The sequence below is a fragment of the Maniola jurtina genome, chromosome 5 (genome assembly GCF_905333055.1).
Source record: "Maniola jurtina chromosome 5, ilManJurt1.1, whole genome shotgun sequence".
NCBI lineage: Eukaryota > Metazoa > Arthropoda > Insecta > Lepidoptera > Nymphalidae > Maniola > Maniola jurtina.
In genome coordinates this window covers 9,457,931-9,472,692 of record NC_060033.1, presented here as the reverse complement: position 1 = coordinate 9,472,692, position 14,762 = coordinate 9,457,931, and the positions used below count along the sequence as shown (strand labels likewise).

Sequence of the window (14,762 nt, the reverse complement as noted above, 5' to 3'; positions counted from 1 at the left end):
AGTTAGTGTAATATAAAATTAGAGAAGTAATGTTCAACAGTGCATACCTAGGTCCATTTTGACTTATTAGTGGAAACCATATTTTACGCCTTTACACTTGTTTGTAAAGGGTTTCGCGGAAATGGATAGGCTTAATGAGATTTCAGAATGAATGATGATCATTTACTCAGATCAACGCTTTCAAGATTCAAGGTCCCACAAATAGCTTTGTATTTGTGTAAATATTTAGACATGTACACTCACGAAGACCAGTAATTATTTATTTATCAGTATTATTAGTTGAGACAAAACAATAGTTTTTGTTGTCGGCCTGGTTTATAGTCGCCAATAAATTATTTTGGTGCCGTGATACCTTTTAGCAAATAATTTTAGTATCAACTAGATGATGTCCGCAACTCCGTCCGCGAGGAATTTAGGTTTTCGAAAAATACCGTTAGAACTCTTTGATTTTCCGGGATAAAAGTAGCCCATGTGCGTCCCCAGAATGTAAGCTAACTCTGTACTAAATTTTATTAAAATCGATTAAACATTGGGACGTGAAAAGCTAATAGACAGACAGACAGCCATATAGACAGATAGGCAGACAGACACACTTTTGCATTTATAATGTTATAGTATGGATTTTTATTTTGTACTAGCTGACGTAGCGCAATTGAATATATTTTTAGGAGGTCTTCTTTAATGAGAAATCCACCCTATCCCTATGAAAAATCTCGTATTTCTAGACCCAGGGGGCAGCGGTTTAAAGTGATAGGTAGATATATTTGTTCAGTTAGTGATTTTTGTTAATATTTGACAACGCCCTTTCGTAAGTGGTATGAACAGACGGTTTCATATTTTCTTATCGTATTAATAAAACAGAATACACGTGTAGAATAATAAATTAGGAGAAACAAGGTCGATCTCTTAAGTTTTCCTAAATTATTTATCTAATGTTATAGGTAGATAACTTGATGATGCTCGCATCTTCTTCCATCCGGTTACTGACTATGATCAACATTGCTTAACGAGCACATTCAACAGATAATAGAAAGAAGATATAGAAATTCAAAATATCTATTTCGACTAAGGAGGAATTATTTACTTTATGACAAAAGCTTCAAGAAGTTATCAATTTATATGTTAAAATCATAATAAATGTAGGAAATCATTTAGTTGGAGACAGGTCATATCAGTGACAAAAGCCATGAAAACCAATATTCGGCATTAAAATGTTTAGCCCTCTGAGTCTAACCCTCTGGGGAAAACTCGCATAGCGCCTTTGAAGCCATCAATGTTCTTTAGATATTTTGTTAATAAAATTTTACGTTATTAATTTTTATTATTATTAAAGTTTTACCACACATTTTCGGAAGAAGGGAATTTTTGGGAAACACATAGGTACTAAAAAAGATCTTTTGTTGTTTCTCTTTATCGGGAAGTTCGAAGTGTTTTTTTTAATGTACCTGCTATTCCTATGTTATTGAGTGCGTGCCTAATATCTCAATTTGTTTTATTCTTTTGCTCTGAATTATTAAATGTGGCCTTCGATCTTAAAGAAGTCTTCTTTTGTCACTGCTACGTTTTATCTATATTTTATCAGAGGACGTTGTTAACAGGGCTCTCTCCGTCACTCGTTTCATACAATTGTAGTTCCAATTTCATTTGAATATTAAGCAACCAAAGTCCATGAAATTTTGCACACATATTCTAGAAACTAATATCTGTGTCTGTGGTGTTTTAGATTTTTCTAAAAAAATGTAGTTTTAAAATTACAGGGGCTCAAAGATTTGTATTAAATTTTTTAAGACCGCGTAACTTTGAAACCGAATATTTTAACAGAAATCTGGAAAACCACAGACATAGATATTAGTTTCTAGAATATGTCTGCAAAATTTCATGGACTTTGGTTGCTTAATATTCAAATGAAATTGGAACTACGATTGTATGAAGCGAGTAGAAACGAGTGACGGAGTGAGCCCTCTTAAGCTTCGATGTTTTGTTACAAGTTCCTCACTAAATTGTCTGTCGTAAAGTTACTCTTGTAAACTGAGTCTGCACTTTCCATACATATTTTTGCTTACTTAGCATAAACCATGCATCGGTCGCGATAGTTCTGTACCTTGGAAGGATACTTGTAATAAAGGTGTAATAAAGTGTAAACGTGTTTCAAAAGGGCCTTGACAGACAGACAGACCTACTACGAAGTGATCCTACACGCGATCTGTTTTTTTTTTGTGGTAAAAATCAAAATAAGTATTAAAATAAAAAAGTTTCTTGTTCAGTTTATTTGAGCGATTGTATCGGATTGTGGAAAAATGTGTGGGATGTAATGTACGCTACAGTATGCTTATTTAATAAATTGAATGATGATTTTACCTGGATTGTTTCTGTTTGCTCCAATGCGTCAGTTCTAAATCACTCCACTTATGTATGGGGGTGTATTGGATATATTCGTTTCGACTAAAATAATATTACAAAGACTGCTGTTTACAAGTTTTCTGGAAAAACAAATAGTTCCCACGGGATTTTTTAAAAATCTAAAGCCACGCGGACGAAGTCACGGGCATCATCTAGTAATACCTACTACCTATATCAGGGTAGTGTGGTCTAGTCGCGGTAAAGCTTTAGTTGATTATGCTGTTTAACTAGCGTTGAATCAAGTCGATATCAGGATGGATAACCGATTCAGAAGATCAGAATTTAGCATAGCTTTTTTCTTGCCTCGGTGCAAGTAGTCATTTTTTGGCCTCAACAGAGAGATTTGATTGACTTTGAGCCTTGAGATTGGAAAATTGTAAATATTTTTTGTAGACTTGCAAACGGGAGGATTTGGGAGCCCACCGCATCGTTATAGAAAACCCCCACGGTATTCTTGGAACCCCTAGATTGATTGATCATGATGGGGTCACGACCGATACTGATAATAATACTCTTAACCAAAATATATTCATATTGATCGTCTCAATTTCTATATACTCCCAAAATGGTCTTTGATCTACTTATAATATTTTTCTTTTGAAGAGTCGATCACCTTTGGTAACACATTCCATTCTTCTAACAGGAAATATTTACCTGGCGTGTTATGAAAGGTTAACGTGTCGTAAAAGTACATTAACATTAAGGCTGGCGTTCCATTGAGAGTAGCAATACGATCTGATGCTATACATTTAGCATGATAGCGCATTCCAAGTTCGTAACTACATTAGTTCTGTAAATAAAGAAAAAAAATCGGAAAGAGCGACTTGGGCTCGCGTGGAAAGGGTTTCTCATGATCAATATGTAAGTTTGTATGCACAATGTTCACAGATTACCATGTTATTTTAAGACCATAGACTTCTTACAGGGTTTACCATCGAATTGACACAGTTTTAATAATAAATATCGATTTATTTATATTGCCAGATTACACAATTTTCAACAATAAAACAAAGGGGACAATTATCCAGAAAAATGTGTTCAAAACAAACAAAACCTTTAAGCATTTTTAACCCCCGACCCAAAAAGAGGGGTGTTATAAGTTTGACGTGTGTATCTGTGTATCTGTGTATCTGTCTGTGGCCTCGTAGCGCCTAAACGAATGAACCGATTTTAATTTAGTTTTTTTTGTTTGAAAGGTGGCTTGATCGAGAGTGTTCTTAGCTATAATCCAAAAAAATTGGTTCAGCCGTTTGGAAGTTATCAGCTCTTTTCTGGTTTTCTTATTACTTTTATCCCAGGACCACCAGAGGTTACGTATTTTCTGACACAGGAAATATGTACGATTGAGTAGTGTTAGTAAGTACTAAGAAAGCATGCCTAGCCTACGTGCTAGCTTGCTTAGACGGCCAATTTTCAGGTATCTGATAATCAAGGTACATAAAAACATTACTTACCTCACGTAAATTCTCCAATTTTTTTAATTTTTAGCAGATTTTTTTTAATATTAATAATTAATTGACATAAGTAAACTATAAGAGAGTGAGAGAGAAGTCAATATATCCTAATACATGTCTTACTCAGTCTCATGCGCGTAGATAATGATGCCCTCGCGCTCAAACCCACAGAGGCATTAAAATTGAATTTAGGGGATGATTGGCCCTCTGGATCGGTCTGTCTTCTTGTAAAAGGTTTTAAAATAGTTGTCTGATGGACATATATAAAAATGGAGCATCAGAATTTACGTGCAGTTAAGTAATTACTTATTTTGGGAGCTTTAAAGCGTCTGCAAAGCAATACAGCCGACGCGGGAAGTGTCTGGGAGTATTGGCGACATATTTTTAAGGATATTGCCTAAAATATACGTAAAAATCAGTTTGGCGAATTTACGTGAGGTAAGTAATGTTTTTATGTACCTTGATTATCAGATACCTGAAAATTGGCCGTCTAAGCAAGCTAGCACGTAGGCTAGGCATGCTTTCTTAGTACTTACTAACACTACTCAATCGTACATATTTCCTGTGTCAGAAAATACGTAACCTCTGGTGGTCCTGGGATAAAAGTAATAAGAAAACCAGAAAAGAGCTGATAACTTCCAAACGGCTGAACCAATTTTTTTGGATTATAGCTAAGAACACTCTCGATCAAGCCACCTTTCAAACAAAAAAAACTAAATTAAAATCGGTTCATTCGTTTAGGCGCTACGAGGCCACAGACAGATACACAGATACACAGATACACACGTCAAACTTATAACACCCCTCTTTTTGGGTCGGGGGTTAAAATGCTTAAAGGTTTTGTTTGTTTTGAACACATTTTTCTGGATAATTGTCCCCTTTGTTTTATTGTTGAAAATTGTGTAATCTGGCAATATAAATAAATCGATATTTATTATTAAAACTGTGTCAATTCGATGGTAAACCCTGTAAGAAGTCTATGGTCTTAAAATAACATGGTAATCTGTGAACATTGTGCATACAAACTTACATATTGATCATGAGAAACCCTTTCCACGCGAGCCCAAGTCGCTCTTTCCGATTTTTTTTCTTTATTTACAGAACTAATGTAGTTACGAACTTGGAATGCGCTATCATGCTAAATGTATAGCATCAGATCGTATTGCTACTCTCAATGGAACGCCAGCCTTAATGTTAATGTACTTTTACGACACGTTAACCTTTCATAACACGCCAGGTAAATATTTCCTGTTAGAAGAATGGAATGTGTTACCAAAGGTGATCGACTCTTCAAAAGAAAAATATTATAAGTAGATCAAAGACCATTTTGGGAGTATATAGAAATTGAGACGATCAATATGAATATATTTTGGTTAAGAGTATTATTATCAGTATCGGTCGTGACCCCATCATGATCAATCAATCTAGGGGTTCCAAGAATACCGTGGGGGTTTTCTATAACGATGCGGTGGGCTCCCAAATCCTCCCGTTTGCAAGTCTACAAAAAATAAGGTAAGAGGTAAGTAATGTTTTTATGTACCTTGATTACCTGATACCTGAAAATTGGCCGTCTAAGCAAGCTAGCAGGTCTGTAGGCATGCGTTCTTAGTACATACTAACACTACTCAATCGTCCACATTTCGTTCGTCAGAAAATACGTGACCTCTGGTGGCCCTGGGATCTTTCACTATTGTAACAGAGGTTCATAATATTATGTCAATTTACAAATGTCAAGCTATCAAGATGGACGTTGCCTAGATACATAATTATTTATTTGAAAATGATGTTTTGGAAAACTCAGATACTTAGGATCGTAGGCGCGGAATTTCTAATTTATAAAATATTATAATCACAGTTAAACGAGAAAACATTAATTCAATTATAATATCCAACAGTCAACCAAAGGCCACGAACAATCAACCCAAACCCAAACCATAGTCAAACTATTTTTAGGGTTCAGTAGGTATCTGTAGAAAAAAAAGATGTTGTAGGTAGCCTCGACTGTTGTAGTCGCGTAGGTGTGCATGGCACCATTAAATATCGTAGGAGGCGATGACCCTCCGCGCGGCTGAGGTTCCCGCATCGTAGTCGCTTTGTCGCGCAGGTTTGGATGATGCATTAGGCGCACCTTCTTTTTATTTTATCTGCTTGAACTCAGCTTATTTACTTTGACAAAATACGTTTAAAATTCATCATCATCAGGATCGACCCATCGCCGGCTCACTACTGAGCACAAGTCTCCTCTCAGAATGAGAAGCTACCACACTGGCCAAGCACGTATTGGCACACCTCACGCACCATTGAGGGAGCATTATGGCCAACTCTCAAGCATGCAGGTTTCCTGACGATGTTTTCCTTCACCACTTCGTTGTCTGTCTGTGTGTCATCTTTCAAGAGAATCAAAACTTATAAATTGAGTACTTCCCGTTTACGTAGAATCATGAAAGGCAGGTAGCAATATCTTATAGCCCAAGCACTCTACTCCTGTGGCCCAAGTAAAGAGAAAAATCCGACAACTGAATTGTCATTACATAAAAAAAAACTTGTACGGAACTCTTCATGTGTGAGGCAGACTCGCACTTGACCGGTTTTTGAAAGTTATGTCAAATAAAAATTTGACATGCAATAACAAACAAAATGAAATACAAGCCACTTTATTCCTTATTTCATCGGGTGAAAGTCGATTTCAATTTAATCGTAGGTATATCTTGAAAAGCGAACTATTATACGACTACGTAAAATGGGTACATTTTTAAAGCAACGACATGTTAGAAACAGATATTTCGTTTTGGTCGTTTTAAACTATGTGAGTCATTCAGATAATTCTTGATTTAGTGATGTTCGGTCAAAAATATTTCATGGAACGTATAATTAACATAACATTGATGTTACTATTGAAGAGATATTAGCTGCCTTATTGGATTTATATTATTATAGAAATTGGGTTTTAGAATGGCACAAATAAACGGTAATTTATGAATAAAGTTTAAAAAGCGTGAAATAAAAATTAAATTAAAAATTTAAAAAACCCCCGACACATAAACCTCTAAAAAGTAAAAAAATAATAGGTAAATATGTATGGGCCCTTTAAGAATAGTATAAATAGTAAAGTTTTATCCAAGCGCTCGTTGCGTCGGGGGACCGCTAAAGACTCTTTCTACAACAGATGACTTTCATAGTTTATCATAGGTAGCGGTCCCCTGGCGCAACGAGCGCTTGGATAAAACTTTACTATTTATACTATTCTTAAAGGGCCCATACATATTTACCTATTATTTTTTTACTTTTTAGAGGTTTATGTGTCGGGGGTTTTTAAAATTTTTAATTTAATTTTTATTAAAGATAATAACACGGTATCATTCCGCATAAGTGCAATTCCGATTCGACACATCATATCGCAGTGTTGCCAGGTCACGCGTTTACAATCCGGGCTTGTAAGAAATGACGCAAACAGGTAGATATTTTTCATATAAGAATACAGGTATATTCTAGGCAATCGAATCCCACCTACCCTACATCATGCTTGATTATGGTCAAGCGTGATGTATCGCATAGTGTTCCAAGTGTGTTACAGCACTTACCTTATAACCGATAAGATTTTTCGCTCATATCAGTTCACATCTATGAACAAGATTTGGCACACTACATAGAAATCACAATAGCCATAGCTACGATTTTCAGCGTGATTGGGTAATCTCATTGTCTTATCTAGGAGTCTACCGCCTTATTGTACCAAGAACTTCTACCACTGTGATTGAAAGAAAAGAGTCAGAACCTATAAGCACCGGGGTTTACGATGCAGCGATGTATTTGGATTACTCCAAAATCTTGTTCCTCCTTCACCGTTCTACCACAGAACAGCGAGAAATCGTGAGGGCTGGCATCCTTATGTGGTCGACATCCAATTTACTCGCACGAAACATTTTTGATCAATGTTTCTGATACGAGCCGCTAAAGTTTGGAACACCCTACCAGCATCCGTCTCCTGCTACGTATAACTTTTAAGTACCTTCAAAACAAGAGAGAATAGACATATCCTAAGCAAGCGTGTTCCAAATTTGACCTTATTTCTTTCCTACAGGCATGATTATCGCCCAGCGCAAGCCTATCCAGCAAAAAAAAAGCTCTGGCTTGGCTCTGGGCATAAGCTCTTAATATATTTTTTTAATGTACCAAAATTAGTAAAAGTAAAAAGAAAAAAGATGAGAAGTGGACAGGGAAGCACTTTTCTCTACAAGAGATCTCTATCAGTGACTTTACACTTGACAGCGGAGGAGATTGTAAAGGAAGTATTTTCACAGTGAAATTAATAAATGGCTGTTTTTAGGGTTCCGTACCTCAAAAGGAAAAATGGAACTCTTATTGGATCACTTTGTTGTGTCTGTCTGTCTGTCTGTCAAGAAACCTATAGGGTACTTTCCGTTGACCTAGAATCATGAAATTTGGCAGGTAGGTAGGTCTGATAGCACAAGTACAGGAATAAATCTGAAAACCCCGAATTTGTGGTTACATCATTTAAAAAAATTAAAATATATTTTAATTTTCAAAGTAAGATAACTATACCAAGTGGGGTTTCATCTAAAAGGGCTTTACCTGTAAATTCTAAAACAGATTTTTTATTTATTTTTATGTATAATAAGTAGTTATTGATTTATGGTGCAAAACATTGGAAAAAATACCCGAGTACGGAACCCTCAGTGCGCGAGTCTGACTCGCATTTGGCCGGTTTTTTCCATAGACTTGAATATGTTATAATTAGGTATTTTTTCTTTTTACAAAATATTCATAAATTGTTTCTAGCCGAATATAGATAATGTTATTCCAGACAGTTTCTGGTAAATTATAAAACATTATGGTGTTTACGGCTCAATCTAAACAGAGTGTCACTCATCTATTATCGCATGAAATAAACAATCATTTTTCGAAAACAAATGTTCACGACCTCGTTCTCTGATTCATTGCTGAGAAAGAAACTACTTACATCTTTTTCTCTGATTTTGATCTCGTCTTGTTGTTATCTTTTTTTGACGTGACAACGTCTTATAATTCGATAGAGCCGGCTGCACGCACGAAAAAACATGACTCATGCGGCGTTACCTCGCTCTGAGGCGTTCCATGTAAGGCTTGAAGTGCAAGCGAGAGCGCGGAACGAGCGACAAAGAAGCACAATCGGCCTTTGTTGTCACGTTCAACTATCGTCAGTAAACCGACTTTACAGACAACCAATTTTTTATTTTTTTTCCGCCCTTTAAAATGTTCATAAACTAAGTCAATTTGGACTCTATATTAAACTTAGTTTTTTTAAATAATGCCCACTTTCTGCGCGTAATATACTAAGCTCTCTTAACTGCTTAGTTTGTCTAGTGGTTAGCATGTTCAACTAGGGATGATGAGGTCCTGGGTTCAATTCCCGGGTCAGGCCAAAAAGTATTTGGGTATTGGGTTTTTCGTCCTGCGTCTGATCTCTCTCAGGTCGTGTCGGATTTCCGTCCCTTCGATCTTTGAGAATAAGAGACTAGCGAGTGAAACTGTGTTTGCGCATACACTTATAACAGCTCTCGCGAAGATGGCTAATCTCTGAAATTCAGCCGGAAGGAATTTATAAGATTATTTATTATAACTCGTATTTACCGTAGTTCCATAAATATGAGTTTTTTAGGCTGAAACTGAAATAAGTTACTACTCTACTATTTACTCTAAGAACACTAAGTTTTACAACGCGAAAGTTCCAAAATGTTTTCTAAAGTCAGTGCCAATAAAGCAAATTCTATAGCACGTTTATTTTCAAAACCCCCTTGAAATATTTACTAAACGTTTACGCTTTAAAAACTTGTTATTGTTTTTGCAGATGATGATTTGAGTATCAATGAAGACATACTTGAAATAATATAAAAAATGTATAAAACATTATCATTATGTACTTTTATAGTTTTCATTGTGAATATAATTGAAGCTGCCAATTATGGAGAAACTAATGTTATAAAGAATTATGTGGTTATAAATAGTATTCAAGATGAAATATTCATAAGATACAGGAGAGATTTAAAACAGGGTACTGAAGGAATAGATAATATTATTGAAATACATAATCATAGCAAAGAAGTAGACACCATGGTCAAATATAATAGCACAGAAGATTGTGTAGGAGACAAACAATTCTGTAATTTGACAAAAGAAGACTACGTAGCCATGCTGAATGAGTATATCTATCCTCAAACTTATGAATGGGTACTTATAGGTGTTCATACAGCAGTATTCACTATCGGGTTGGTTGGAAACACTTTAGTATGTGTAGCTGTCTATAAGAATCACACCATGAGAACTGTGACGAACTACTTCTTAGTTAATTTGGCGGTCGCTGACTTTATGGTGCTGCTGTTTTGTCTACCTGCTACGGTTTTATGGGATGTAACAGAAACGTGGTTTTTAGGAGATGCTCTGTGCAAAATACTACTCTACTTTCAGGTACGTGTAAATTTTATTTATATTTATAGATACCTGATGTCAAAAGCAAACAGTGGAAGGGTAAAGGAATGGTTTTAAAAATATCTAACGAAAAAGCTTTTCGTTGGAGTAAACAGTGATTTATTAAATCCACAAATTATCCTACCTTAAAATTAATTGACTAGCAACGAAATTAGAATATAAAGTTTTATCGAAGATAAAATTTATTCTGCTTAGAAGATAAAACTGGTAATATCAATATTTTGTATTTTAATGTTTTGGCCTAATGTCTGTTCAGTTGTGATGATGTGTTTGATTATAGTAGAAAGGGAAAATAAACGCAATTTTCCGTTACGTCAAGCTAAATCAATTTTCTCATTCTACGATGAAACAATTCATGACTTAATATAGAAGTATATATGTACTATAATGTTTCGTATAGCTCATCGAAAATACCTCGACGCCTCGAAAGAATACGCTTCTTGCGTCTCGCGTCGCACTTTACCCCGTTTGTTTTACTACCTCAACCACTGAAGCGAAACAGGGTGAAGTGTGACGCAGGGTAGAAATAAGAGCGTTCTTTCGAGATGCCGCTTATGGTGTATCTAATAGCACCATCGCTTCCTAGACGGTCCGGTATATATCTAATAGCACCTTTTTCTTGCAGTCAGTATCAGTGACGGTGTCAGTGCTGACACTGACCTTCATCTCCGTGGACCGCTGGTACGCCATCTGCTTCCCGCTCAAGTTCAAGTCCACGATCAGCCGGGCTAAGACCGCTATTTTTGTCATATGGGCTTTTTCACTGCTGTTCAGTGAGTAATCACCTTTATTTAGCACTAAAAGTGCTGGTTGCTGGTTTAATAATTAATCTATTTATTTTTTACTCTTCATAGGGTGTAATGTCTCTCCAGAAAAAAACATTCCCCGAGGGACATTACACTTACCCCATTCGTCTCCCCTGACTATAGTAACGCAATCCGTACTAATCGATACTATCCATATCATTATTATAAATTAGGTTTAGATTTTAAGACGTTTAATTCTCATAAAGACAAAGAAAAGTCATTTACATGAGAACTTAATTCTAAGAATAAAGTTTACAATCCTGACAACCGATGTCAACCGAGATGACATTTTTTTCTAACAACAAATAAATTATTTCACAAAATATTATTAAACATCCAAATATGAAGCCAAAAAGAACTAAAAGTTGTATATATAAACAGTAAACATGAAGAACAATAATAAAATAATAACATGGACTCCATAGTAATTTGTTAAATGGAAACTCGACGACATGCGCCGTCGTGTGCTGGATGAATCTACACTTGATCGGTTGCGCTTAAATTTACCACAAGTTATTACTACCGGTAACTCAACTCATAAATCTCCACAAATTCTGAGTGTTATAGAGATTTTAAACACCCAAGAGGAGTTACAAGGTGGTTTAGATTTGGCGGTAAGTAACCAGAATGATGAGCAAATGAGGAGGACTTTGGAGGATGCGATTTTAGAGTTTAGATCTGTGCCTAACAACCTTAGACCGAAACTACCTCGTTTGCCTGTCCATAGACGAAATATGGCGTTGATGGCAGTTCTAGACAAAATATTAGGTACATATTTAGAAAGTTCATATGACCTAAATGATACGCATTCGATCCTATACTGTGGAGCTGTTGCAGCATGTCGGATAGCTTCTATCAAATTTCCAGAGCTGCATAGAGCTGTAAAAAGACCAAATACAGCTCCAGCTTGGCAGGCTGGGATCGAAAGGCGTATCTCTTTGACTAGAACTCTCATTGCAAAGCTGATCTGTTTTAGGGCGGGCAATAGTCGCCCGAGGATAATGCGATTTGTACACCAAGCATTTGCTGGGACTAATATTAGTCCCTCTCAGTATTTGTCTTTGGTTACGGATCGTATTGACTTCTTGAAACAGAAAGTCTATGCATGGGCACAACGCATTAGGCGCTTTAGAAAACGCATTGATCGAGCTTCTCAGAATCGTATGTTCCAAAGTGACCAACGGAAGATGTACAGGAATTGGGAACGACCTAGAGGTTGTATGGTCGATGGAGAGCTTCCTACACCTGATTCTACGTCAGATTTCTGGCGTAGCATTTGGTCGGCTCCCATAGATCATACCGAAGGTGAGTGGATGAATGTTGTGAGGGATCAGTGCGCTACGGTGGTAGAGATGAATCCTGTAACCATTAGTGCTGAGGATGTAGGATGTGCAATTCGTTCGGCATCGAACTGGAAATGCCCGGGGCCGGATGGACTGCACAACTTCTGGCTAAAATGGTTCCGTAGTGCACATCCTGTCTTAGCAACACAATTCCAGAACTCCATTGACTCTGGATCGTTACCGACACTCATGACAACTGGTGTCACGTTCTTGGTACATAAGTCCGGAAGTACCGCAGACCCAAAAAACTATCGCCCTATAACCTGCTTACCGACCATCTATAAGCTACTTACATCTATTCTAACCACAAAAATAACTATGCATATTAATGCAAATAATATTTTGGCCCAGGTTCAGAATGGATGTAAGGCTAGGGCACGCGGTACAAAGGAACTACTCCTCATTGACACTGCTATTTGCCAACAGGTTCGGCGAAATAGAAAAAATCTAGTGGCTGCTTGGATTGACTACAAGAAGGCCTATGATTCAGTGCCTCACACGTGGCTCATGGAGATCATGAGGTTGTATAAGGTCGATGCAACTCTATGTTCTTTCCTTGACTCATGTATGAGTCAGTGGATGACAGTCCTTCGTCAACCAGGTGGTGATGAGTTTTTTGAATCAGCTGAACCGATAAGGATTAAGCGGGGAATTTTCCAGGGGGACAGTTTGAGTCCTTTATGGTTTTGCTTGGCACTGAATCCTCTCAGTACACTACTGAAGGACTCAGGGTTAGGCTATCGTCTTCGCAAGGGGGGTGAGGTCATATCTCACTTACTTTATATGGATGATCTCAAACTGTATGCATCTAAACGAACAGACCTTGTGAAATTGCTAAAGATTACTCAGAACTTTAGCAATAACATAGGGATGGAATTTGGTGTTGACAAGTGTGCGATTATCAATATAGAGCGAAGTAGGGTTGTGAACTCTGAGAATTTAGTTCTTTCAGAAACTTTGATTCTTAGATCTCTCTGTGAAGGTGAAACATATAAATATCTTGGAATGTCAGAAGCACTTGGTATAGAAGTGAGGACTATGAAACAGGCAGTGGAGGAGCGTTTCTTTGGCCGCCTAAAAAAAGTTCTTAATAGTCTTTTATCTGGTGGCAACAAAGTACGTGCCTTTAATGGCTGGGTTATGCCTTTACTTATATACACTTTTGGCATTCTAAAATGGACTCAAACCGAACTGGATGCCTTGGATCGAAGGATCCGAAAATTGTTGACTACATATCGTATGCATCATCCACGTTCATCTGTTATGAGATTGTATATCCCACGCAAGTGTGGAGGGCGTGGTTTTTTAAATGCCAAGAACCTTCATAATCGTGAGGTATGCAATCTCAGAGATTATTTTCTCAAAGTAAATGTGGGAATACATAGGGATGTAGTTGCAGTTGATAAAGGTCTTACTCCGCTTTCCTTAGGCAAAAATAACTGGCGTAAGCCCATAGTGCTTAGCACTTCGGATCGCATAGCTGTATGGAGGAGTAAGGAGTTGCATGGAAGATTCTACAAGGCCTTAACTAGGCCGGATGTAGATTCCATAGCCTCTGTATCCTGGCTACAGTTTGGGGACCTCTTTGGGGAAACCGAAGGTTTTATCTGTGCAATTATGGACGAAGTTATTAAGACTAATAATTACCGGAAACATATAATGAAAGATGGAACGCTTGACATTTGTCGTGCGTGCCATCTTCCTGGGGAATCCCTCAGACATATTGTTTCCGGTTGTTCTTATCTTGCTAACGGCGAATACTTGCACAGACATAATCAAGTAGCCAAGATAATCCATCAACAACTTGCTCTTCAGTATGGCCTTGTAGATACTGAGGTGCCGTACTATAGGTACGACCCAATGTCAGTTCTTGAAAATAGCAGTGCCCTGCTTTACTGGGATCGGTCGGTTATCACTGACAGGTATATTGTAGCCAATAGACCTGATATAGTGCTAGTTGACCGATCAGCGCGTCGAGCAATGATTGTTGATGTCACTATTCCACATGATGATAATCTAGTGAAAGCAGAAAAGGAAAAAGTATCGAAATACTTGGACCTGGCCCACGAGATTACCGCCATGTGGAGTGTTGACTCAGCGATTATTGTACCGATAGTTGTATCAGTCCACGGTCTTATTGCGAACAGTTTCGACCAACATCTTAAGAAACTGTCGCTTAACTGTTGGATCAAGGGTAAGATACAGAAGGCAGTGGTTCTTGAGACGGCACGCATTGTGAGGAGGTTCCTCACTCTGGAGCCCTGACCACTGAC

At 37.3% G+C, this 14,762-nt stretch overlaps 1 protein-coding gene across 1 annotated transcript in view; it reads left to right on the top strand.

The window, feature by feature from the left end:
• Positions 1 to 14,762, top strand: part of LOC123865217 (orexin/Hypocretin receptor type 1-like) — a 47,945-nt gene that overhangs the window by 16,951 nt on the left and 16,232 nt on the right. Inside the window, exons 2-3 of the mRNA XM_045906097.1 lie at positions 9,703 to 10,319; positions 10,966 to 11,113. Coding sequence (XP_045762053.1) covers positions 9,750 to 10,319; positions 10,966 to 11,113 — 718 coding nt within the window. The 5' untranslated portion in view covers positions 9,703 to 9,749. The remainder of the gene's footprint in view (positions 1 to 9,702; positions 10,320 to 10,965; positions 11,114 to 14,762) is intronic.